Genomic DNA, 25371 nt, shown 5'->3' on the forward strand with positions numbered 1-25371 from the left:
CCCAAGGTTCTCATTGTTTTTCTGTGACATGTCACACAGGCACTGTGTTTGTGCCTAGAGAGGTTCATTACAGACAAGGCACCCAAGGTTTTTATTGGGGGCTCATCACATAGGCACTGTCAGCCTAGCAGCCATCGAAATTCCAGATTCCCAGAAGGAAGGCAGGTGTTCAACATAAATCGTAGTCTGTACAAAGAGTCTATGCCCAGTGAACCACCCATATCAATTAGGGAATAGAGGGAACAGTTCAAGTGCCAAGTTCCCAGGTGCCTGGCAGGAGCCAACCTTGCAAGCAAGCCCTTCTGAAGAGAGCAGCTTCAGGCTTACTCTTAACTTTTTTCTAAAGTAATTTGTAAATGTTGGTAATGAGACTGAAGTACCTCCCAAAGTAAGAGATGGTATTAGGGAGCTGCCAACCTAAAGGTTATATTATTTAGTTGTATTTTGCAGGAGAAAGCAGAGGATAAAATTGGGAAAGTGACCTGCCCAGAGTTATACCAACATAACACAGATTTTAAATGCAGGCGGTCCTATAACTCATATTCTTTCTATTCTATTGTTTTCCTCCTATAACTAGAAATCAGGCTAGCATTAGTTTCCCAAGACCTGCTCATCTTGCAATTGAATGATAAGTCAAGTCTGAGAGCTACGAAAGCAGGGAAGAACTAGGTCACTCTGCCAAAGTGCCTAAACAGCCTTTCAGCTCACCTCTCACCAGAACCACAAAACCACTCCCAACTAGAGCAGGCAAATCTCCATCGCTCTTCTACTGACCGTGTTCCCTTTCCATTTTCGAGAAAGCTGTGTGGAGAGAAAGGAAGCCCATCCCTTCAACACTCACACACTGGTAGGGGAAGAAAACTGACATTTACTGCTCACCTACTCCGTGCAAAGCACTTGATACTTGAGTCCCTTTAATCCTCAAGAACCACTTCATTTCACAGATAAGGAAATAAAGGCTCTAAGAGTTGAACTAACTTAACCAAAACAATGCAGAGTGACAGTGCAGGGACCAAACTTAGGTCTGACTTTAAAATCTGTGTTCCTCCCATCATCCCAAGCACACCTTTGAGTTGCCTTTCACCTTTCTCTCAAGATAAAGATTCCTCTGGCCTAAGTGCTCCCTTTTCCTCGGAAGCAATCCCCAGATCGAGTCTGTAACCACTGACAGTTCACTCCTGCTTCCCTGACACTGCCCCTTCAAACACACAATCTTTTACCCAATCTAACGCCCCCTCTAGTGTCACAGAAAAACAATGCGCAGTAGATGTGAATTTCAGAAAGTACTCTTGAAAACACTATTTCCTGTGCCCTTCACGACAATCTCATGAAGTGGGCAAAGCAGGTAAAAGCATCCCCATTTTACAAGAAAGGCATCTCCCCAAAGCCACGGATTAAAAAAGCAGGGGAAGTTAAAAGCAAAGCCTCAGATTTTGATCCTGGTCCTCGGCTCTTCCCACTGCTCCTCCCTGCCGCCCCCGCCCCCGGGCCCCAGCGATGTCACAAGGTGCCCCTCCGTCTTGAACTCCGGCCTGTAGTTCACACGTCTCTCCCACACCGACCTACCCGAAGCATCCCCTCCTGTGCTTGCACACGGCCCACTCTCCCAAGACTCCCTCTCTTTCCCAACCCCCTCCACCCACGGGCTTCCTCACCCGGCCGAACAGGGCTCATTAGCCCCCTCACAGGCAGTACGCGATCCTCTACTCCACCTCCTGCTGACCCCTGCCCAGCCTCCCCGCTTCGCCTCGGTCCCCCACTCCTGTCAGCCCGCGGCCAGGTCGGCCCAGGCTACCTTCTCCAAGGATGCAGGTCTCTGCACGGCCAGGGAGCGGGCCAATGACAGAACTGTGTTGAAATAGAAACCCCGCGAGGCACTGGAGCCGGAGCCGGAGCCGGAGCCGGAGCCGCAGCTGGAGCCACCGCCTCCCCGGGCCACCGTCGCAGCCGCCATCATCTCGCGCCCAGACGGGCTGACCGCCGGCTTCCAGCACCCGGCCCTCAAGCTCCAGAGCTCACCGCGCAGGCGCGTCTATATCCGGTTTCCCCACCACGTGACCTTTACGTTACCGATTCAGGGTGGGGCGTGGCTGTGGGCGGTCCAACCGCTGGAAGGGAGGAAAAATCCTTGTGATAGGCTGGTCGGCGCGCGCGGGCGTCGTTTCCCCCCCCAAGCCGGGGGCAGGATGGTCTGCTCCAGAGGCGTGGCCGCCCGCTTTTGACGCGCTGAACAAGCTCGCTCTGCAAGCGCGAGGTCCGTAGGCGGAGTGAGGCGCTGGGAGAGGCTGGCGGCCGGTTAAGGCTACAGGGCTGTGAGCACTTCCCGAGGTCTCCCGGGGGGTATCCGGGACCTCTGCGGGCCCGGAAGGGCCGTTGCTTGCCTCAGCCGCGCAGCTCCTGCCTCTGCCCACAGTGAGCTGAGCGCCGGCACCATGTCGGCCTACCCCAAAAGTTACAACCCGTTCGATGATGACGCTGAGGATGAGGGCGCCCCGCCGACACCTTGGAAGGACTCCAGCGACCTCTCCATCGGGTCCGGAGCGCCTGCGGACAAGCAGCAGTACCTGCGGCAGGAGGTGATGCGCAGGGCCGAGGCCTCGGCCGCCAGCACCAGCAGGTCTCTGTCGGTCATGTATGAGTCCGAGAAGATCGGGGTCGCCACTTCCGAGGTGAGTCTGGAGCAAGGCTGGCCTGGACCGACCAGTCTGCACTGTCACAGGGCTCAAGAAATGTATTGTTCACAGTGGTTGCGGGAATTCTTGAATTGCCTAGAATGCGTTCTCGTACTTTAGTGAATTGATGATTTGTAATGTAAAGAGATGGTGTATCTTGAGTACTTCAAAGAGGCGTTTTGCCCCCAGGAATCTTCTTTAGCCATTAGTCTGCTTAGTTGATTCTATTTTTGTATTTCTGGTACAGAGGTGCACTCCACACTGTGTTCCGTCCAGGTAAGTAAAACTTCTGAACAGCAGGGCCTCAGTTAGAGGATTTGTTTTGTTTACATAACTTTCTGGTTAGAAGCCTGGCCCAAGGGCTTCAGACATTCCTCCCCCAGTGACCAGAATGAGTGAGGACCTCGTGCGTGCTGGTGTCTGAAGCAGAAGAGCAAATGCGCCTTGAGTTTTTTCACATCAGTGAGCACTTGACCTTACTAGTAGTGGTGTTGAGGTCTTGTCTGCCTGAACACCTGTTGAGTAAGCCAAAGCACCAGTTTGGTCGAGTCTAGGGCCTTAGCTTTACTTCTCAAGTCCAGAAATCTAAACAGACAGTATATGGTGGGGACAGTCTAGTGCTCCAGCTCACCTCTGTCAGTTTGTCCCATCCATAGAAGATTTCAGAGAAGAACCTTAAATGAGGATTTTTCTTTCTTAGGCACTGCATTCTCTCTTCAGCCCACTAATGAATGTGTGTGGGCTTTTTTTTTTTTTAGTTTTAAAAAACCTAATTGTAGATTATTGGTATGTCAGCCAAGAATAATTAATCTTAAGCATATGAAGCTTTGAAATGTATTGTCTTCCTCTGCGGGTCTGATAATTCTTTTCCCTGGCAAAGTTTATTCTGACCTGAGCACTTGTGGGTCTTGGGCAGTTTTGAGGTATATCGAACAACTTCTCAAATAGTCATCTCCATCATTTCCCCATCACTCCTTTCTTGGTTGATTTCCCTTCTCTGCTTCTCCCTGTCGTGGTATCCCTCATTGGCCTACCTTCCTATCTTTAGCCTTGTTGAGCAAGTTTAGCTTGTAGTTCTTAAATGTCCTATCTACTGGATTCCTATTTTTGAATCTAAATGGAAAAATGTTGACTTAGATGTGGGAGGATTGTTGAGGTCTTAGGGCCCTGGTAGAGGGGTCACTTAGATTGAGTGTCCCAGGCCCAGGGAGTCAACTAAGAACTGCTGGAAGAGACACATTTGGAAACCTGTTGAAAACAAATGAAGTAGGAAATCAGAATGATACAAAGTTGGGTGTCAGGATAGCAGATTAGCTTGAACGTGGCTTTTAAGACTAAGGTTTAGGTTAAAAGGGTGAGGAAGGAAAGGGATGTTCCCAGGGAAAATAGGAGCAGTGCAAAGGCACTAGCCTGGCACCAGAGCTCCTGATCTCCTAGGCCCCTGATCGCCTGGGCCCCTGGGCAGAGAAGTGAGGCATAGGATGACAATGAGGATGAGGATGAGGTAAGAGCCTGGAGGAGGCAGCTTAGGAGCTTTTTGTGGATCGGAGGGAAGGTCTGTTCTCATAACTTAAGAGAGCCAAAAACATAGAAGATGTGAGTTGTTTCATGCGAGTTGTGTTGACACACCCCATGCTGCCCTCAGAGGTTCTTCTCTCTATGCAGGGGGGACTGTGGGAGCAGACAGTGTGGCGCCCCAGGCCTGTGAGGCATAGCCTGGGCTAAGCTGGTGTTGCTCTGAGAGGTACGGTATGATCATGACTGAGCAGTGACAGGCTCTCTCGTTACCATGATTCCACACTGAATTTTTCTAAGTTCTCAATTATTGGATGCAAGAATGGCCCTACCCTACTTCATACTCTCCGAACTCTCAGTTACTCAACACTCTTTTATTCCCCTCAGGGTGGCATTAAGAAGTGGAACAGGTGGGCCCTTCCTGCCCCTCAGTGCACAGGGTGGTTCCCAGCAGACCCAAGTCACCTGCTCACCTCCTAGCTTAGACGGGTGTCAGCCAAATACCCAGCACTATGAAACAAGCCAAAGGGTGACAGATTTTTTTATAGAGAATAGGAGTCTGCAGATAATACTGGATTGGGAAGGATTCAATCCCAGTTTGGCAGAAGTAAGAAAATCAGTCAAGTCACCTATAGTGAAGGAGAGCTGCCCTTTTTCTGTGAAACCTGCAAGGCTCGTTTCTCACAGACCAGCTATAGGTTATGACTGCCAGCGGGCAGAGCAGGTCATGCTTGGCTGGCCTGGTAAGCACACTCCAGAACCACAGAGAGATAGCTCTTCTTCTGTCTTGCAAGTGTCATTTATTTTCTTCTTTTCCTAAGGTTTAAGTTTTGTGAAGCAATAACCTGGTCACCTGGTTCAAAGTTCAAAACACAGAAAGCAATGAACTTTCCTCCTACCCTTCTTCTCCCACAGCAGCCACTTACTGTTAGTTCCTTAGATGTTTTATAGAGATAGTCTGCATTTAAAGGTATAGTTGTAGTCTCTTTTCCTTTCTTTTTTTTAAATTTTAACTTAAGAAGAAGCATTCTATACATTTTACTCTACTTAATAGGATTGGGGGTTATTCCATAGCGATGTATAATGTGCTGCTCTTTTTCTTTTTTTTAGGCTGTGCCATATTCCATTGAATGATGGCTTCTGTTTATGTAGCCAGGGTCTTAATAATGGGCATTTGAGCCGTTTGCCCTTCGGTGAACTTGTTTGTGTGCTGCTTGGACACTGTGTGTAAACCCTTTCCCCACCCTGGCAGAGGAGCCTGCCCAGGGCTCTTCACATCCCTTTTGACAGCGAGCTGAGCATGCTCCAGTGACATACTGTGGGGTCTAGGATCTCAGTGCAGGAGATTCCAGCAGCAAACGTTAGACCCAGCCCTGAACCTTTGGTGCAATAACATCAGTGGAAAGAAAGTGGTTTTCAGCAGTTTGAACATGATGCCCACAGCACCTCCAGCCAAAATGTCCTCATCACTGTTTTGTGCAGGGGCCTCACTTGCCTTCTCGGTGTCTTTCCAGCACACAACAGTCACCAAAGCCACACCAAGCATTTAGTTCAGAGAGCTGGGTGAGAGAAGAACACCCTCTCAAACCAGGAACAAAGACCATCATGGTCATCTTTCCAGGCTCTCTCCACAACTTATATGTTGCCTCCATTCCCTGAGAAACGCCTTGGAGCAGAACCTTGTGCTCTCCAAGAGAGGGGCTGCACAGACCACAGTCTCCCCTCCAAGGCAGCCTGTGGTGGTTCTAATGGGGCCATAGTTCTTAGCACAAACCTATCCTAACACAAAGGCTGATGAAGGGCAAGAGATCTGCTAGGTTCAGTAATTCTCCACTAGATTTCTAAATGTTAGCTATGGGGGAGGAGCGACTGCTTGCTCAACCTTCTACTCCCACACTTTTCAGCACAGTGTCCTTCATGTTATTAGGTGCTTCCCAAATAGTTGCCAGCTGAATAAATGACCTGGGGAAGGGAAGGAGAAGGAAGGGGCGGGAACAGAGGATTGATTGGTAGTGGAGGACAGACTGAGGTGGGAAGAATGAATCGATCTGTGTGACTCTAGATGAAATCTTCCTCCTGGTGGCCAGAAAATGCCTTCTTGAGCATTTCAGACTCTCTACCAGGTGTAAGGGACTCTGATAGAAATGTCATTGGACCACATCTTCACTAATAGGTCTGTTTTGGATTTATTTTTTTTACTAAATTTTTCATAAACTGTCAATGGTTGAATTTGACTGGAAAATTTGGAGATCCCAGGCAAACTTGCTGGCTCCTCAGCTGTAACAAGGCACGTTGTGAAGACGAGTTGTCACCATTCTGCAAGGTCAGACCTCCCATACCAGAGATGTGGCACCTGGCCGTATCTGTCGCCCCTTCCTGAAGTGTCCACTCACGGCTGCTGTGCTGTCCTGAGAGACCCTGCTCTGAGCAGGTGACGTGTTGCAGGAAGCTGAGGGGCTCTCTGCTCTCACTCAGCCTTCTGCCTCTGAGTTGGTGGTTCTGAGAGTAGGAGGTGCTGTTGGAGAAGTTGTTCGAGGGACCCCAGACCATCCTCAGGTTTGATGATTCTCTAGGACTAACAGCAAAACTGTTACATTTGTAGTTATAGTTTATTACAGTAAAAGGATACTGATTAAAATTTTCCAAGGAAAATGGCTCATAGGGCAGAGTCCAGGAGAGGCCAGGGGCTATTGTCTCCCAGTGGGGTTGTATAGGCAGCACCTACTTCTCCCAGCAGTTATGCACGACACACACAGAGTATTGCCAAAGAAGCTCACCCAAACCTGGGGTTCAGAGATTTTATTTGGGGCTCGCCATGTCTGCGTGGATGCCTACATGGCTGCCTGGCTGTCCACCTGGCTGACTTAAGTGTCCAGTACCTCCAGAAGTTGAGCGTGTGGGCCCTTGGCCCCCATCACAAACTATGTGGCCTGGCCAGAAACAAAAACACTCTTATCTGGGTAATTCAAGGGCAAGAAGTCAAACAAGGCCTTTCCTTGGAATGTGCAGGATGTGGACAGTCCTGGCCTACTGAGTTAGTCCTTTACCTGGGCCCCTGGTCTGCACGCACTCATGCAGTGAGGGGCAGCAGCGGTACCATCTTTGCCTTTGGTGGGTTCTTTGTGTAACCTAAGGTTCAGTTTGTGATTTTGAATAACTTCATGCTGTCACTACGAGACATGCTAAAACTCACTTGCCACTACACTGAGACAAATCCCGGATTTGCGTGTGCTCCACACACATGAGCATGCACCCCTTCCAGTGCTTATGCATATGTGTACTCTTTGGAGGACGAGCTACATAACAAAGATAAATTTCAAGTTTCTAGATTCAGCATTTTGACTCCAAACTGACATCTCTGCCTACTTATCATTTGATACCTGAGTTTAATAACAAGCTCAACACGAGAAACTTAGCATTGACACCTTTTGCTTGGGAACTCAGAGCATGACTCAGGCAGGGAAGACGCCAAGATCTGGCTGAAATTAGGAGATGCCTCGGATATGGGGCTGGGGTCTGGTAGTCTCTGCTGTCCTTTGAAGGCTGCAGCTCTGCCCCCTCGTTGATCCCTACTGGGTCCTGCCCCGCATCCCCGCCTATTCCCTGTCATGCTCACTGCTTAGTTTCTCTTCCTCTCTCAGTTCCCCAGCTGGTCCTGCTGCCCCAGGCCACCGCACTGGCCACTCCCTCTGCCTAAATGCTCTTGCCCCACCCCAACCCTTAGACTCCCTAACTTCTAAGCTTTCAGTTTCTCCCCCCTGCCCTCCCCCCTTAAACCAGGTGAGAAGTCCCTCTGAGGGGCTTACCTTTTCAGAGCCTCGTGTGTATGATGACTTTCTTTTCTGTCTCCCGTACAAGACTGTAAGCTCAGTGAAGCAAGGACCCAGCTGCCTTCCCTTTTGGCTTCTCAGCACAGCAATGTTAGTCAACAGTGAAAAATCAAATTTAACTTCCTGTCATGTTGTTCTCTGCTAAACTGTCAGCTCCATCAGGGAAGAGATTTGGGGTATTCGCCCCTGAATTCCACACGCCTGGATCAGTACCTGGAAGAGAGGGAGAGGGTGCTTGATAATAGGTGTTGGTGAGTATCTTGCAGCACTCTGTCATTGCATGTGTGTTTTCGAAGAGCACTCCACCAGCCATGATTCCCTGATGTCTTCACATCCTCGCATGGCGCTTGAACTTACTCTATCAGGAAGGTGTCACCTCGTGTCAGGCAGCGGACACACTAACAGTGCCTTCAGCTATCTTTCTACTTTTTCTTGTTCTGTCAGGAATCCCTATGCTTGACAAAAAGCCACAAGCCAAAGAGGAATTGAGACACTTCCTCTCTGTCTGTTGCCCCTCAGCTTTGTACCTCCAGCCAGCCAGATTTTTTTTCTCTATCTTCTTTTCCAGTTTAACTTTAGAAAACTCTTTTGGGGCTGAAGGGAGGGAAGGAATCACCTGTAATGCTAACACCTGAGCTAAGAGCTTTGCCTATGTGCCCTTTACGTGGAGGGCACTTTGCAGCGCTCACAGCCACCCTCGTCTCTTAGGTGACCTCCCATTCTCCCAGGAACCAGCAGCAGAGATATGACGCAGCCCCACTTCTGGAGGACAGGAGCGTTTGAGGCCTGCCTTTGTAATAATGGCCGGGGTGCAGGTCCTGCCTATTCTGTCCTTGCCCTAGATCTTGGTGTTTGTTCTGCCAAGCGCTTCTTCCTCGTTGGTTAGAACCACAGGTACATGGTTGGTTAGGTCACAGGTACATGGAGTGCAGTCCTTTCCTCTGCCTTGGAGGAAGATTTTACCAGAATTTCCTCCTCTGCTGGCCTTCTGACCATCAGATCACCTCCAGTAAACACCAGCGTCCAGCTCAGAAACTTTCAGAGACCAGAGTGGCATTCACTTCCTGGCCTTCCAGCCTCCCAGCAGGACCCCCCTCATATCTCTCTGTACTTCTATCACAATATGTAAATAATTTGATTGGTTTCCTTACTGAGTAAGCAGAATGACATAGACTCAGAGTTTGAAAGACTGTGTCACTTGTGAACAGAAAAAAATAAAATCTCACTGTGAATTGAGAAAGATTTTGTCAGTTGCTGTTACTGCTGTGAGTCTTCAAACTGAGGTGGACAGGCCAAGGTGGGAGGGAAAGTATTGGGTTGGCCAAAAAGTCCGTTGTGTTTTTCTGTAAAGTAAAAGACACACTTTTCATTTTCACCGATAACTTTATCGATTTGGATATTTTGAGTATGTTAGCTGTCTCTCGCTATTGGTTTCTAGTGGGTACAGGCCAGGGGTGCTGTTAAACATCTTCCAGTGCATGAGACAGCCCCACAGCAAAGAATTATTTGCCCAAAATGTCAGTAGTCCAAGAAACTTTGCAAACCATGTTTGACATGTTCCATCAATCACAGCACCTTCTCCATACGCTGCACAAATCTTTCTTTGCATTTCAGTAACATTTTTACCTTTCTTGAAATAATGAAGCATAATTTGCTGAAAATGATGCGTATTTTTCTTTCATCTTCAATAATAAAATGGCTGCATAAAAATTCACCAATTTTGATAAGATTTCTTTAAAATGCATGCTGATATGACAGCTGCCATGATACAGCATAACAAAATTGTTTCTAATGAAGTTAAAGACAACTAACTTCATAAAGCTAAAGATAAGTTAGAGCCAACTTATGGAGAAAACATAACAGACTTTTAATGTATTTGGCCAACCCAATAGTTCATGAGATGAGCGGAACCGTAATGGGAGAGGTCACTGTCACAGAGGCCAAGGACCTGCCTCCTGGTGGGCAGCGAAGCCCTGGCCACCCCTCCCAGCCCCGGCTGCCCCAAGTGCCTCTTCAGCTTCAAATTCTTCTCTTTGCTGCAGCATGTGAAATAAGCTGGGTGGGATTGGACTGGTAAAAATGTATCAACTCAAAATGCTGGAGAAGATTATTTTAATCCTAATTTATAGCTCTCCCTTGTTCCAGAAAAGACTTATCTCTGAGTTGATGTGATGACTTGAGGTGTTGGAAGAAGTAGAAGCTCCAGATAAATTGACAGTTGTTTTTTTTTAACTTTTTTATTGATTATGCCATTTGTTCTATTCCCCCCTCCATTCCCCTCCACCCTGCATACCCCTCCCCCACCATTTCCCCCTTTAGTTTATGAACATGTGTCTCAAATTCTTTAGATTCTGTATTTCCCCTACTATTCTTACCCTCCCCCCTATTTTCTATCTACCATCTATGCTACTTATTCTCTGTACCTTCTCCCCACTTCTCCTCCTCCCACTCCCCTGTTGCTAACCCTTCATGTGATCTTCATTTCTATGGTTCCGCTCCTGATCTAGCTGAAATTGACAGAGTTTTGTTCCTGAAAATGAACCCTTGTCAGATTTGCTTGACATTTGAAGAACATGGTCCAGAGAGCATTTTTTTTCTTTTTAATTGGAAAAGCCTGATGACTTCTGCAGACATGTCTCAAGCTGGTGAAAAACATTTCATGTCCAGCGCTATGCAGCTCCACAGTTCTAAGTCAGTTTCCAGCAAGACTTAAGCAGAATTTAATAGTAATTTCAGCCAGTGTTTTAGCTTTTTATCTACACAGTATATTTTTAAATTTTATCCACTAAACATTGAGAACTCATGTTATATGTTGGACCCTAAATATCCTAAAAACTTTTTTAAAACAATTTTTTGTTCATCTGAAATGGACTCTCAAACCCATTGCCTAGAGGGGTTTTTTTGTTTGTTTGTTTGTTTTTTAAGATTTTATTCATTTATCTTTAGAGGAGAAGGGAAGGAAGAGAGAGAGAAATATCAATGTATGGTTGCCTCTCGTGTGTCCCCTGCTGGGAACTGGCCTGCAACCGAGGCATGTGCCCTGACTGCGATCCTCTGGTTCGCAGGCCCGCGCTCAATCCACTGAGCTACACCAGCCAGGGCGAGTTTTATTTTTATTGTTCAGGTTTTTGGAGTGTTTGTTTAAATTTTCCTGACTTTGTTTTTCGGTATCAAGAGAGAAATCTCCACGGATTATTTGCACAATTAATTTGTTGAGCCACAGGGAGATGCAGAGTTAGGAGATTGAGAGGAAGACACCTGAGGGCAGGGGCTGCATCATGAAGTAAAAAAAGAAAATGTTGAGAGGCTTGGTAGGCTTCTGGCTGGAAAGGCAGATCACAGGGAGGGGACAAGGTTAGAATAGCCTAAATAGGGGCTGAAACAAGTTTGGCACAAATAAAGGGGGTTTTAGTGTTTCTTCAGTGTTGAGTTCACATCTGCAGCCAGAAGCATCAGCTCTTGGGGAGTAAGATCCAGACTGTCCTCGTGACCACAGAGCACCATTCACGTGCCTGTTTATCAGATTTATAGTGAGCAAAGCAGGTCCCTGCTTCATAGAGCTGGCATGCTGTAAAGAAAACTAAAGCAGATCATGAGTAGAGTGTTGAGGGTAAAAGGAGGAATTCTGCTTTGGAGAAGGTGTTCAGGGAAGACTCTTTGAGGAAGTGGGCTTTGTATGGGCACTCAAATTATGTAAGTGGGGAATGGAGTCATACAAGTAGGTGGACGAGGAGCCTTGTAGGCAGAGAAAGTAGCATGTGCAAAGGCCCTGCAACAGAGTCCCTCTTTTTGGAAGTTTTAAAACTGACATCACGGGCGAGCTGGAATCAGACACTAACAGGACCCCAGGATTTACCCCACAAAATTAAAGACATGACCAAAGGCATGTGGCTTAATGGGAACTTCCATATCTGGAAAGAAAGAGTACAAAGTCATAGTCCACGGGTCAGTGCCAGGTCAAAGCCTGTAAGGGTTACCAGGGCCAAGGGCAGGGCTGGAGAGGCTCTGCTACCAGGGCAGGCCCTGTACTCTGACCCCCACAAGCATCCATCGTAATATGGACTGGAGCAAATGAAAAAGCAAGCAAACAGAGGTAGAGCAGGGAGGGGGAGACAAAGGAATGTGTTGTCAGAAAGGATGGCATGCCCTTCCCAAGTGACAGTTTCTGTCCACATATGTGCTCACTGAGGGTTTATGAAGAGCCTGCTGTGTGTGGTCCTCTCTAGGAGGGGAACAATTAAACAAAAACATAATGGCACCACCTCTGGTTTTCCCCAGGAGCTTGTGCGTCAGCGAGGAGTCTTAGAGCGCACGGAGAAGATGGTGGACAAAATGGATCAAGATTTGAAGATCAGCCAGAAGCACATTAACAGCATTAAAAGTGTGTTTGGGGGGTTTGTCAATTACTTCAAATCTAAACCAGCAGAGACCCCACCTGAACAGAATGGCACCCTCACCCCCCAGCCCAACAGCAGGTGAGTGGGTCTTCAGCCATTCTGATATGAAAGAAGAAAGGGGGGGTTAGTACAAATGCCCAAGACTCTCAGGCCACTTCTAGTGCCTTAAAGGGATCCAGGAACCTTGGAAGTTTCTCATTGGGAGGGATTCCTCTTCAAACAGTTTGAAACAAGAAACATTTCCCCAGCACTCCTGATTACCTTCATTTGATTGACAGCCGGTCTGCAAATTTGGCATCAGTTGGGTCTTCAGTAAATTACTGCTCCGGCACTTGTGACCCCAATAACTGGAAAGAGAATGTTCACTTCAGAAAGCTTCGTCAGTACAAATGTGACTCACTGCACCAAAATTTTGCTTGGAAAAGTTTTTAGAGTGAATGTTTCCATATTTAATCCAAGTTGCTAATTGATTTTCATTTTAAAATTAGAGATTATTATCCTGAATCTTTTGGCTAGGGTATAATGAAATCATACATGTGATTTCGTCAGGCATTTAAATGTTGCATATTTAAAAGATAAAAGAGTTGGGGTATATAAGGGGGATAAATGGTAGTGGGAAAAATACAATAAAGATAAATAAAAGATAAAAGAATTTCTTTTATTAAATATATATATATTATTTATTTATTTGTGGAAAGAGGAGAAGGGAAGGAGAAAGAGAGGAAGAGCAATATCAATGCGTAGTTGCCTCTCACATGCCCCCACTAGGGACCTGGCCTGCAGCCCAGGCATATGCCCTGACTGGGAATCGAACTAGCAACCCTTTGGTTCTCAGCCTGAGCTCAATATACTGAGCTACACCAGCCAGGGCAAAAGAATTGAATTTCTGCTAAACTAGATTACTACTGTTCATATCTCAGATCACTCTCTGTTTTATATTATAAAAACAATGTAGCCATGTTACAGAAAATCTGCCCCTTACCTAACGTAACACAAAAACTTATCATTACGTTTTCCTTCTCACTCAGTGATTTTATAGTTGTATTGTGTCAGAGTATTCATTTGGTTTTGTAGCCTGCTTCCATTTAACCCAGAAAAATGTTTGATGTAATGTTATTACACAGGTTTTATAGCCATCTCTATCTCTCACTGTGTATCTGTCTCTCTTTTAATTCTGCAATACAGAGCTATTTTTTAAGAGTTTTTTTTAATGCATAACTATCAAGCAGAGAGCCAATGACTATTTACCTGTGTATACACCTGTGTGGTCATTACCCAGATCAGGAAGTAGGGTGCGGTGGGGAAGAAATTAGGAAACTATTTTCAGCTCATAGTGGGTCTGGGGAGAAACAAGTGCAGGCAGAAGAGCCAGTGGTGGCAGCAGAAAGAGCAAGCAAGTGAAGTTGGTGGTGAGAGGTCCAAGGGCAGTTTGCTGTGGATACATTAGCCAAGGTTATGGGGTGTTTTGGCTCAGCCATAATGTCCATTCATCCCCAACTTTGCAACTTGACCCTAATTTCAAATACCTTGTCACTCTGTTCCCCCAACTGGAGTAGTTTTTTTTTTCCAACATGCAAATAAAAATGATTTGTGTCCTCATTTTTGGCTACCTGTAATTACCATAGGAAGTGTGGACATCTGTTCACTTTGGATTGAGACATCCACCTTGCGTGATCTCAGCAGAAGAGCAAACCCTTGGAAGAGGGGAAAGCTGGCAAGTTTGTAATCAGCACTTCCCTGTGTCCCACATACCTCTTCCCAAGGGCTTCTTCTCGGGGCTCATAGTATAAAAGCCTTTTAAGTTTCTGGGTCTCCCGGGGTAACTTCCCTTCTTTTGGGGAGCATTTGAAAACTGGAGGTCTTCCCAACACAGGTGTTCCAGTAGGGAGGCAACCAGAGTCATTTCAGAGAGGAGGCCTTCTCAGTTCCCGCACGTCACCCACCCCATGTGATCTCTGCCCATAGATGGTAGAGTCAATGGTAGAGTTCTTGCCATCACTTAATACATGCAGGAAAGCAAAACTTTTACATAAAGCAACTCAGTCTCATTCAAGTGCTGTCCAAGTGCATGGAAGCAGGTCTGTGCAGCTTTGTAGAGAGGCTGCTCTGGTAGCTTTGTGTGTGTGCCTTTCTTCAAGGGCCCTGAGCGCCCATACTTTGCAGGCTCATGCTTTTGGCTGGGAGGCAGGACTGTAGGAGCAAGGTCCATCTTCTTTAGGAAGGTATGGAGAGGCAGACAGTAAACAGATGCAGTGGAGGCATGTGGGGGGCAGGGACTTTGCCCTGGGTACTGAGGAGCCAACCTTTTACTTGGAGTCAGGGTTTTGCGGAAGTCTCCCAGTTTAAGGAGGGGTTTAAGGGACAGACCCATGGTAGTCAGGATACCAGAAAAGCCAGGGCAAGGGTGGACATGACTATTTCTGGAACAGGAGCCCCCCAGGTTCTTAACATTGAGGGATGGCCTGTGATGATATGGCCTATGAACTCCTAATCCCTAAATTTGCAAAAATCACTACAGTGTATTATATAATTGCTTCTACAAAATGCAGTAAAATTTTTGTGATCCTGTTAAAACCCTTAATCTATAAATATAGGGGTAATTGTCATTTAAGGTAAGTTTTCCCTAACCAAATTTCTATCAAGTCATGTGTTTCCTGTGTACTTTCTTATCACCTAAATCCTTGGTCTTTCTCTACAGTTTTGTCTCTTGGTAAGCCATTGTCCTTGGTGAAAGAGCTTCATAAGGGGCTTGTTCCTGTTCTATTTAAAGCTCATGGGGGATCCAGTCACATCATAGATTTCACCACCACTAAACCTAAAACTCTCTAACTTATTCAAGACTTGGTTTCTGACCAAGAGCCACCACTCTCTTGGACTCCTTCCCTTTCTTATCACTTCTGTCACTATCCCCAGAATTGGCTTTCTTGGGGGAGCCTTTTCATAAGAGTGCACAGAAAAATATCTTGAGGCGTGCCAGCTGGATGGTGGCAGGGTGGACTCTGAAGCTGCGCATCTCCCACCTACACCCATCCTGGCAGCATGTGGGGCTCACCGGCATACTCGGAGAAGCCAGCTGTGTGTTACAGACCTTAAGTTGCTGCTGCTGAGTAATGAAAACCTCAGGTTTCAGAAGGTTCAGCTCTATTCTGCATGTCATTGGAGCACTGGGGGCCTGCAAAACCGTTAGCCTGACAAGAGTCCAGGCTTGCTCCTAATGGTGGGGAGCCTCTAGAAAACTTTAGCTGGAGAAGTACGTGTCAGGGTTGTGTTAGAAAGATGCCTGGCATTTGGGGGCATGGATTAGAAAAGCAGAGAACTAATCCCTAAGGGTAAAGAGAGGCAGAGCAGAAGGAGGGGCCAGGTTTCTGGGGTACATTGGAGATCAAGAGCACTTTTGTTTGTATAGTTTGTGGAGGAGGAGGGCCTTTTGGAGAATAACTGTGGATCCCAGCCTGGCTGATGAAGTGGCCAGGCTGCTGGTCAGCAGAGATGGAGAAGCACAGACTATGTAGGAGGCCCAGCTTCAGGGACACATGCCACACCTCTGGGGGTTCAGTAGGCTGTTGGGTGCAGTGTGAGTATCACTGATTTGCCAGGAGAAGTCACCGTCTCCAGCTGGAGCTGGCAAGCTAGGCTTCATACGCCAGGAAACAAAATCAAAGAGATTTTGTAGAGACTTGCATAATGGAAAAAAATTTTTTAGTGATAAAAGTCAAAATAATAATTGAGGAAAATAATAATTGAGTACAATTTTTTGTAATATAAGTCTACCAATGAGAAGACTGAAATTTTTAATTCAGGTTCAAAGTTAATGTTTCCTATCATTTAATTACATGGCTGCCAGCGGACATCTGTGAAGGCCATTCTCTGCTTGTGGCAAAGCAGCTGGTGGGCTGGATATGGCCTGCAAGTAAAAAGTTTGCTGAGTCCCACTTTAAAGTACCCAGTTGGTTGTTCATATGCTTCTCTTCCACCTGGGGCTACGGTCTTTATTTTCCCGAGGGAGGGCCACCTAACCAGACGCTTCGCTTCTAAAGCAGGTGTCTTAGAAGCTTGCTACATGGGCAGCAGGGCTTTCAAAATGTGCTGATGGAATCTCTCCTTGGGTCAGGGAATGCATTTGATTTTCTCACACGGGATTACCTGAAAAGACTATACTGTCATAAGTGTTTTTTCTTTATAAAAGTTTCCTTTTTTTCTTAACTTTTATCAAAAGATTGAAAGACGCTATAAGTACAAGTAAAGAACAGGAGGCACAGTACCAGGCCAGCCACCCAAACCTCAGGAAGCTGAATGACTCAGGTTAGTGGGAACCCGCGCTCTCTCCTACATTTGGATTTTGTGGGGAGACCTCTGGATTTGGTGTTGGCCCTGAGTGGATGGGGTTGGGGGGGCAGGCAGCAGGGACTTCAGCTGTTGTCATCCCACATGTTGGGTGAAGGGTGTTAGGGACCCAGTGCCACTCTCAGGGAGCTGGAGGTGTGCGTTGCTTTGGAGGGTGAAATTAAGTGGGAACCTGCTTCCCACTGAAAAGGAGCCTGAGTTGTAGCACTGAAAAACCAGCTGGAGGAAAACCCCCAGGTAAGTAGAATAATGGCCCCCCAAAGGTGTCCCCAGACCCTGTGTAAATAGGTTATATGGCAAAAGGGTAAATAAGATTGCAGAAGGAATTATACTGTATTTTTCGGACTATAAGATGCACTCCCTACCGTCGCGCCCCCCCCCCCAATTTGGGAGAAATAATGGTTGTTAATGCTGCTGTTGAGTTCTGTTTACATTTACGTTGGTGACATATTATGTTTTTAATGTTATTAAATATTTTACCATATTTTTTGCTTCAAAATTGTTTTTTCTGTTTTTCTCCTCTAAAACCTAGGTGCGTCTTATGGTCCAACATGGGGAGATTATCCTGGGTTATCCAGTTGTACCCAGTATAATCACAAAGGTCCTTTCTAAGTGGAAGGGGTATCAGAAGAGGGAGTGTCATAATGTGAGAAAGAAGGTGGAGGAAGGGGCCATTACTAAGGAATGCAGGTGACCTCCAGAAACTAGAAAAGGCTAGGAATTGAATTCTCCCCAAAAGCCTCCAGAAGGAATACAACCCTGTTGACACCTTGATCTTAGCCCAGTGAGACCCATGTTGGACTTCCGACCTCCAGAACTTACGGATAAGTTTGTTACAACAGCAGTAGGAGACTAATACAGCCCCGAAGCCTGAGTGCGGGGAGAAGCAGCAGCTTGGAAGAGGTGTGCAAGGTAGAATGCTTTGTGTGAAGGCCCAGAAATATCCCTTACCTGAAAAGGAATTTAGGCCTGCTGAGGGCTTCTGTAGACCCCTAGAAAGCCAGGCACATTGGAGGGGCTCCAGAAACCAAATGCTTTCTGTGCTGCCTTCGAGGGAAGCAGGACACACCCTGGAAGCACCAGAACCCACCACTGTCATGGTTGACACAACTAAGGAGGGGCCTGATGGAGGAAGAGCGGGGGTCAGGAAAGACTGAGATCAGCACAGTTCAATCTGGAAAGGCGAGAAACCACAGGAGGAAATGAGAGAAAACTAAAATAAACCCAGGAAAAAAATCGAGCTCTTCGTACCCTGAGGTGGAGCAGGAGCCCTACACACAAACAACATGATTTCAAGGAATTAAAGGGAGTTTTTATTTGTGTGGTGTGTATTAAAAGACTTAAAAAAAAATGACACTGTATTTGTAGAATGGCTTCAGTGGGTTTTGCTACAGGGAATACACTGAGTGTGAAGGGGATATTTCCTCTAAAGGCGTAAACCGAGATGACAGACAGGCTTTTCTGTACACTTAGAAACTGAAGTTCAAGGCACGTTTATTTCTAGGGATGAATGTACATTATTTAACATTTCTTTGTTTTTCTTTATTTGTTTTGATTCAGGTGAAAAGACAATATAGAAATAAATTTCAAAAAGAAAAAATTACTCATCATTCAATTTCTATAACAGTAACAATTCATGTTTAAACCTTCCCTTTTAGACTTTGCCTGTGAGCCTGCGTGGTTGTGCATTGTTGCATTTCCACTGCTGTGTTATTATTTGTGTGAATCTGTGTCTCCTGAGCTTGTACGCCAGTATCTGACCAGGTCAGCCGTAGGTTGAGAGTCTCTGATCGCCAAAGGGCTGCCCTGAGAAAACATCTATTCCCTCCCACACAAGCCTGCCCACTGCCTTGCTCCTACGTATTATCCACTGGCATGCTTATGTCTTCAAATAGCTTCTGAACCAACCACTTTATTCCTCCCACCTGTTTTTTAGATTGAGATTAATTTGATGAAACAACATTTCTAGGGATATCAGTCAATGGTTCTCCTCATGTTTCTTTCTAAACTCAGACTCCATCCCTGAAGGGGCCGTGTCTGCTGTGAGTACCGATGCTTACCCAAAGAACCCACACCTTCGAGCCTATCACCAGAAGATCGACAGTAATCTGGGTAAGACTGGAAGCTGCAGCAGCCTTCTCAGGTCCCTTATTTGAGAACTCGTCTTCCAGGTAGCTCATGTCGAACCAGCCAGTGCACTAGTAGGCACCCAGGTTCTCAGGACTAAAATCTGGCATCTGCCTCTCCCTGCTCACATGTCAGATCCAACACAAGTTGTGTCTGTCTCACCCCTCACTCTCTGGAGTCTGTTCACGTCATTCCATTTTCACCTCTTGTCTGAACTGTGACATCAGCAGGGACCAGGAGTCCCTGAGGGGCCACACAGTGCAGCCTGGACACTGCTCATTTCATTCTCACCATTTCACATACAGAGCCCCATTTCCTCCTCTGTCCCCACTTTGTTTTGCAGCCAGAAGTTATGAGGACTTACCTTCTTGGCACTGGAACCTTGGGCGGGGGGCCTGGTATGGGACTGGAACTCCTCACTCCCAAGACACCCCTCTCAAATTTTTATCCACCACATGCAGGTATGGGACCAGCCCATTCTGTGTCTCTGCCTCTCCTACCAGAGTAGATGGATGTGGTTTCCTTAATTCCATAGTTGTCAGACTTCTATTCAGCTAGATTTCTGACGGTTGTATGTGATGGTTCTATAATTTACGTATAATTTTGATGTGTTTATGCAAGGAGGTGAGCTGTGTTTACCTATGCCACCATCGTGAATGGAAGTGTAGTCTTCCTTTTAAGTATTTGAAGAAACCTTGACAGAAACAAGACATTTATTTTAGAGAATAGATATCAGTGAGAACAAATAAAAGAACAGTAATTCCACCACCCACAGCTCAGCACTGCGTCTCTCAGAGTAAATGTCATCGCTTCACCTTCTTGGCCGCAGGGGAGAGGGCCCATCTCAGCATCTCCATGCCCTGGCAGGTTCAGCACCAAACTTCACCTGCCCTTTGTCCTGAAAGCCCAGACAGCCACCCGTCACTAATATCCTGTGGACTCTGCCCTGGAGCCAGAGACCTTAGAAGGTGCATCTGCGGAATCTGACTTATATCAGAGAAATGAAAGGACTTGAAAGCTATCAGTCCTCCTTACCAAAGTTTTTCCTGGAGAGAGGCCTAGGGAAGGTACAGAATTCAGTGTGTCCCACTCACCTTCACAGGCTGAGGGCATAAGGGTGGCAAGAGGACTTGCAGCCTGGTGTGGAGGAGGGCTGGGGTGGAGCAGGGAGACTTCAAAGCTCAGCCACCAGGCCCTGCTGATACTAGCCATGCACGGCTGCCCTCCCTTCATACCACACCCTCCCTCTGTCTTGGGGACTCCCTTGCCTGGTGGCTTTACTTTATCACACTTTTAATCTCAGTGTAGCTCTCTGCCTGTTCTTTGCTGTTCCAGCTGCCGACAAGCTTCCTGATGCCAGTGACCTCACAGGTTTTACTTTTTCTGGTCATGGGCTCCAAGAAACTCAAGAAGCACAAAGCTGAAGACTTTTTAAAAAAAATTCTTCCAGCTTAGATTTGTGGTGCCAGTGCCAGTATTTATGGATTCTGGTCTTTTTTCACTTAGTGTTCAATTAGAACATTTACAAAGCACCACCTCTTCTGTCTTTTCTCTGGCTCTTTTTTGTCCTACTATTCTAAGTGAAAGAGTGGAATGCAGCTCTGTGCATGCCCCCCGTTCCTGTCTCCTCATTCACACTCCCCATGTGCAGGTGTGTGTCTGCATACACACACACACAGCCCCATCGGGCACTCCTCATGCCTCTTTATGTCATCTGTGCCATGCGAGCCCTTCACGTACTCCTAAGGCTGACCATGACCTTACAGACATTATCCCTCTTCAAAACAAATGTGAGATTGATTGTTACAAGTTTTTGAACCAGAATGAAAATATTTGTTACCAGTAATGGAACAACCTAATGAGGGAAATCAAATGAGCTCACAAGGGGAGCTCATTGTCCCAGGCACTTCTGGGGCCTTTCTCTCACAGTGGGCTCACCTCAGCTGTAGTCACAATCCTAGGCAAGGTCAGAATTTGTACTCAAGCCCAGTGGAATTAACCTGGATTTCCCCCATACTATACTTCCCCTGGGTGGAAGTGGGGCTCTTATGTTTGAACTTGAATTTCAATAATAATGATGTAACAACCTAGCACAAAAGCTGAACCTTTGCCAAAAGCAATATACTCCATAGTTACGTGGGGCTCAGCCATCTGGCATCTCTGAAGGGACTCAGCACCTTCAGCACTTTTGACATGGGGACACTGAGCTGCAGCAATCTGTGAACCAGCTTGTTCAGAGGCCACTGCCTTCTTTCTGACCACAAAGCAAGCTAAGGAAATGGTGCCAGGCCAGTTCTGGGAAATGCACGCTAACTGTTGCACCCCAGAATGTTGGCAGTATCATTGTGTTTGTGGATCTGGGAAATGGAAGCCACGAGTGAATGAATGTGGGAAAGTGTTAATTTTCATAACATAGGTAAAGGGACATCACAGCATCTGGGTCCAGTGGGAACATCGTAGTTCATGTGTTTTTTGTTAAGAGCATACCAGGTGGCAGGGCAGTGACAGACCCTCATCCCCCTTCTCCTGCCACTTGCTGAGTGGACCATCGGGGTGCAGCCTTCAAGGGGCAGTACTTCCCGGGTCAGTCTCTCAGATATATTTCCTAACAGATCTTCATGTTTCTAACTCTGGATCTGAGCCTGATCTAGCTTTAGGGTGCTAGAGATGGGAGGAAGGAAAGTAGGCACTACCCATTGAGAGGAGGTTTTTGCTGAAGAGCAAGCCAGTGAGTTTGGCTATTAACAACCAGGGTACCTCTCCCAGGTACTTGTTATGGGGTCTAGGAAGGAAATTTGTTTCTAGGCCCCTCTGTGCTCTTTTCCATAGGTACTGATCTTGCAGTTTGCAGCAACCTAGGAAAAGGTTTAAAGGCCACTGAAAAATTATGTAGATCTATATGCACTTTATAAAACACAGGAAGGACAAAACACCATTGTATTAACAGTGTTTACCTTACATGGTTGGTCTCAGGAGAAATGGCTTTTACATTAAGAACATACTACTTTTGCCCTGGCCATTGTGGCTCAGTTGGTTGGAGTGTCATCCTATAACGGAAGGGTTGTGGGTTGGATACCTGGCCGGAGCACATAGCTAGGTTGCAGGTTCAATCTCTAGTCTGGACGTGTATGAGAGTTAATTGATCGATGCTTCTCTCTTACATTGTTTCTCCCCCTTTCTGTCTAAAAGCAATGAAAAAAATGTCATCGGGTGAGGATTAAAGAAAGAACATTACTTTTTATTGAGTAAGCAGATTTTCTTTTCACTTGCATGTATTTTGGAAAATTAACCAAAGCCCTGGAGGTTAGCCTGTTATGTGAGGAAGAGGACTTCATAATCTAAGTGTCACTGAACACCTGGGAGGGAGCAAGAAGCAGTTCCCAGTGCTGTCACTGTTTGCTTAGGTCTGCATGTCCTTTCCCTCTCCCACAGATGAGCTGTCCATGGGACTGGGCCGGCTGAAGAACATAGCCCTGGGGATGCAGACAGAAATTGAGGAGCAAGATGACATTATTGACCGCCTCACAACCAAAGTGGACAAGTTAGATGTCAATATAAAAAGTACAGAAAGAAAAGTTCGACAACTTTAAAGACAGTGAAGGATTTCCACTCCATTATGATGAAAAGATTTGAAAGATCTTTTAAACTCCCAAGAAATTTCATTTATCATTTTAGTATGTAATTTAACATGTGTTTGCAGATGTTGTAATAGAGTTGGTCTTAAGAGATTTTGTTATAGGAAGTGTGCGTCCCACTTTTAATGAGAGCCAATACCTCGCTCCTTTCTTTGAATGCTTAGAGTTTTAGTCTCCTTGCCTCGAATACCTTGGGCCTTTGATTATTACCATGCTTGAATGAGAAGAAAAAGTTGCAGTTCTTACTTTAATGAGCATATGGGAAGATGTGGGCAGAATTTCAGTCTGTTGGACATCTCATTCCTATGCCTTGCCTTCATCAGAGTGCTATAGCACCCTGTGAGCCCATTGTTGGTGCAGGAGGGTCCTTCCTCCCCACACCTTTATTTAGCAGTCATCATCCCTCCCCCAGCACCCCGCACACATGCATGCACACTCTGAGCACATAATTCTAACCTCCTGGGAAAGGATCAGTTTGAGGTTCATTAATGGAATGTGTGAGTATTCTTTGCTATTGCATTGACAGATGTCACCTTTTCCCCTCCTGGCCTCAAGCTTTGGCGTGCAGTTTAGTGGAAGGTGTTTAGACCAGCCCTGCCAGCTGTGACACCTGGAAATATGTAGGGAATTGGGTAAACCCTTCTTCCCTGTGTGTCCTCATTCCTGACTCTGTTCATGATTAGAAGCAGATTCTCTACTGGCTCAGTGTTGTGCGTGGCTGACCAGCTGGGAGCCCTATGGAGTTGGTGGGAGTGGAGCATCACACACACGTGGCCAAGCAGTGACCTTCCTACACTGAGCCCCCCACTCTGAGACTCTTCCTGAGCAGGCCTCCAGTATCCGGTATGACAGTGTTCACACAGGGTCTAGGTCTCCTGACCAATCCAGGGTTCCCACTAATTCTCCTTGCACATCTTACAAAGTGACTTGATTCAGTGCTTGGTTCTCTGACACCAAGTTTCAAGGCTAGAACTCCACAAATGATGCTGACTTTGTATAGAAGGATTTGGCTATAAGAGAAAGCCCAGACATCATTTTAACTGGCTCAACTTATTCTTTAATTTTACAAAAAGAATCACTTAAAAGCATTCATTACAATTGATTTCTGTAATTAAATGGGTTTCTTTTTGTTGGTACTGCCAACAAAATAATTGAAGCAACAAGGCTCTTGTCTTTTTAAAAAGTAAATTAAAATATTGTGAAAATGGTGAAAGTGAGCAGAGGGACTGATTTTAATGAGACAGTTTAGATCAGAAACTTTACAATAACAGTGCCTTTCACCTTGAAACATGGCACTGGCTAGGTTTTAAACGTACACCCAGCCCAAACTAAAATTCTCAGGGCTTTCAGCAAAAAGGTTACTCAAAAAGCATAAAGCCACAGTACAGAGCAGCCAGTATGTGCATTTCCACTCGTTCTAATAGTTTGTTTTTTCCCTAACATCTTCCTCCAGGTAATAACTGTTTCTGCTCATTATCATCAGGAATCAGTCATTATACCTCAGACCTAGACTTTTTTCCCTTCCAATAAAGGCCACCCACTGCCAAACATTCTCTTTTTCAATCTTCCATTTGCCTAATGGGATTAGTGATTTAACTGACTTGAAACAAGTAGCACCTATTTTAAATACCTTCCCTCTGTTTCTTGGATTTATGAAGCCAGTCACCTCACCTTTTTTTTAACCCACGCATATGGAAGGAAAGTTGTCTTCACTTTCATAGAAGTTTTTCTTCCTCTGGTATATTAGACAGCCACATATCTTATTTTGTTCTTCTTCAGGCCCCCTAATTCTAAGGCCTCTGCCAAAGGACTGTCTCTAAGCCACTTACTGGCTAGCAGCTTCTTTCTACTGGGTCTTTACCCCTACTCCTGCATTGCTGACACTGCTTTATAAAGCAAAGTTGTTTGCATTTTCAGAGAATGAAGGGATATCTGAAGAGCCTCTAGAATCTTTGCATGTGATAGTGATGATCAAAAAACTTTCTCTTCTCAAGAGACACTCAGAAGTGCCCAGGTTGGTTTTGGGTGGGGGATGGGCTTTGGTATGACAGACAAGGCCAATGAACTTACCTTTCTTGCCAGATGAGACCCATAAGACAGATTTTTATTTCAACCATTGAGCTGGAAACAAACTGTGCCTTCAAAAAAGTGGTTTTTCTAACTTTAGGTTAGTTATATGTTAAATGTGCTACTAACTTAAAAATAAGTGCATTCTCCTCCAGAGGAAACTATTTCTAACATCTAGTGATTTGTAATTTAGCAGTGGGGTTGTCTTTTTTGCATTCTGTAGGAAAAGAGGTCTGAATTTAACTCAGGTGGCAAGGAAAGAAATACAGAAGTGTATTTTAATTTCTCTAACTTCTATGAATATGTAATCTTAAGTGTACACTACATCAATTTAGTAAAAATCTTATACTTTGCCTCTATAGGTCTTTTCTGAAGAATTTTTAAAGTTAGCAATGTTGAGCGTCTTCAGCTCTGATGGATGAAATGTCTTACATACAGAATCATGATTTAGTCATTGAAAGTGCTCATGGGAAGGTGGGCTTTTTGTTCAGTCTGTATCAGAGCAGCTCTTATATTCCATGTCTTCAACTTAACAACAACCATATTCCATGAAATAAAATGTGAAGTTTTTAAATCAGCTTCTGTGTTCTACATGGTTATTTTCAAAGCCCTGGTGGAGGGGAATCATCTTTGTTGAGTCATCTTGCATATGGCCTTCCCTGCCACATTTTAGCTCCTTGCTACATTTAGCCTATGTACAAGCTTCCTTCTTGAAATCCTCATCTCATCTGTCAGAGTTCTGTCATGCCTACTTCAGTGCCCCCTATGCACAACAGGCCAGAGT

General features: G+C 45.8%; 2 protein-coding genes and 1 long non-coding RNA gene across 3 annotated transcripts in view; 1 reads left to right on the forward strand and 2 right to left on the reverse strand.

The window, feature by feature from the left end:
* The window catches only part of PI4KA (phosphatidylinositol 4-kinase alpha), a 106343-nt gene extending 104322 nt beyond the window's left edge, over positions 1–2021 (reverse strand). Inside the window, exon 1 of the mRNA XM_053664697.1 lies at positions 1796–2021. Within this exon, the coding sequence (XP_053520672.1) occupies positions 1796–1957 (162 nt within the window). The 5' untranslated portion in view covers positions 1958–2021. The remainder of the gene's footprint in view (positions 1–1795) is intronic.
* A 207-nt stretch (positions 2022–2228) lies between these two features.
* SNAP29 (synaptosome associated protein 29) lies at positions 2229–25164 on the forward strand. Its single transcript, XM_037131466.2, has 5 exons — positions 2229–2669; positions 12296–12492; positions 16631–16716; positions 18772–18870; positions 22318–25164. The coding sequence occupies exons 1-5, from the start codon at positions 2433–2435 to the stop codon at positions 22473–22475; spliced, it is 777 nt and encodes a 258-aa protein (XP_036987361.2). The 5' UTR covers positions 2229–2432; the 3' UTR covers positions 22476–25164.
* Positions 6417–8443, reverse strand: LOC119038901 (uncharacterized). The gene is made up of 3 exons (XR_005080503.2): positions 8375–8443; positions 7994–8230; positions 6417–6762 (listed from the first exon to the last, which is right to left on the reverse strand). It is a non-coding gene; the product is annotated as an uncharacterized LOC119038901 (long non-coding RNA).
* Positions 25165–25371: the final 207 nt, after the last annotated feature.

Source organism: Artibeus jamaicensis, unplaced genomic scaffold (assembly GCF_021234435.1).
Source record: "Artibeus jamaicensis isolate MK-2021 breed Jamaican fruit bat unplaced genomic scaffold, CSHL_Jam_final contig_1128, whole genome shotgun sequence".
Taxonomy (NCBI): Eukaryota; Metazoa; Chordata; class Mammalia; order Chiroptera; family Phyllostomidae; genus Artibeus; species Artibeus jamaicensis.

Bases quoted from the DNA above. Each gene is read 5' to 3' on its own strand.
- SNAP29 (XM_037131466.2), top strand. From the start codon at position 2,433: ATGTCGGCCTACCCCAAAAGTTACAACCCGTTCGATGATGACGCTGAG. The intron at 12,493-16,630 runs GTGAGTGGGTCT...TTTTATCAAAAG, and splicing joins ACCCCCCAGCCCAACAGCAG to ATTGAAAGACGCTATAAGTA. The intron at 18,871-22,317 runs GTAAGACTGGAA...CCTCTCCCACAG, and splicing joins GAAGATCGACAGTAATCTGG to ATGAGCTGTCCATGGGACTG.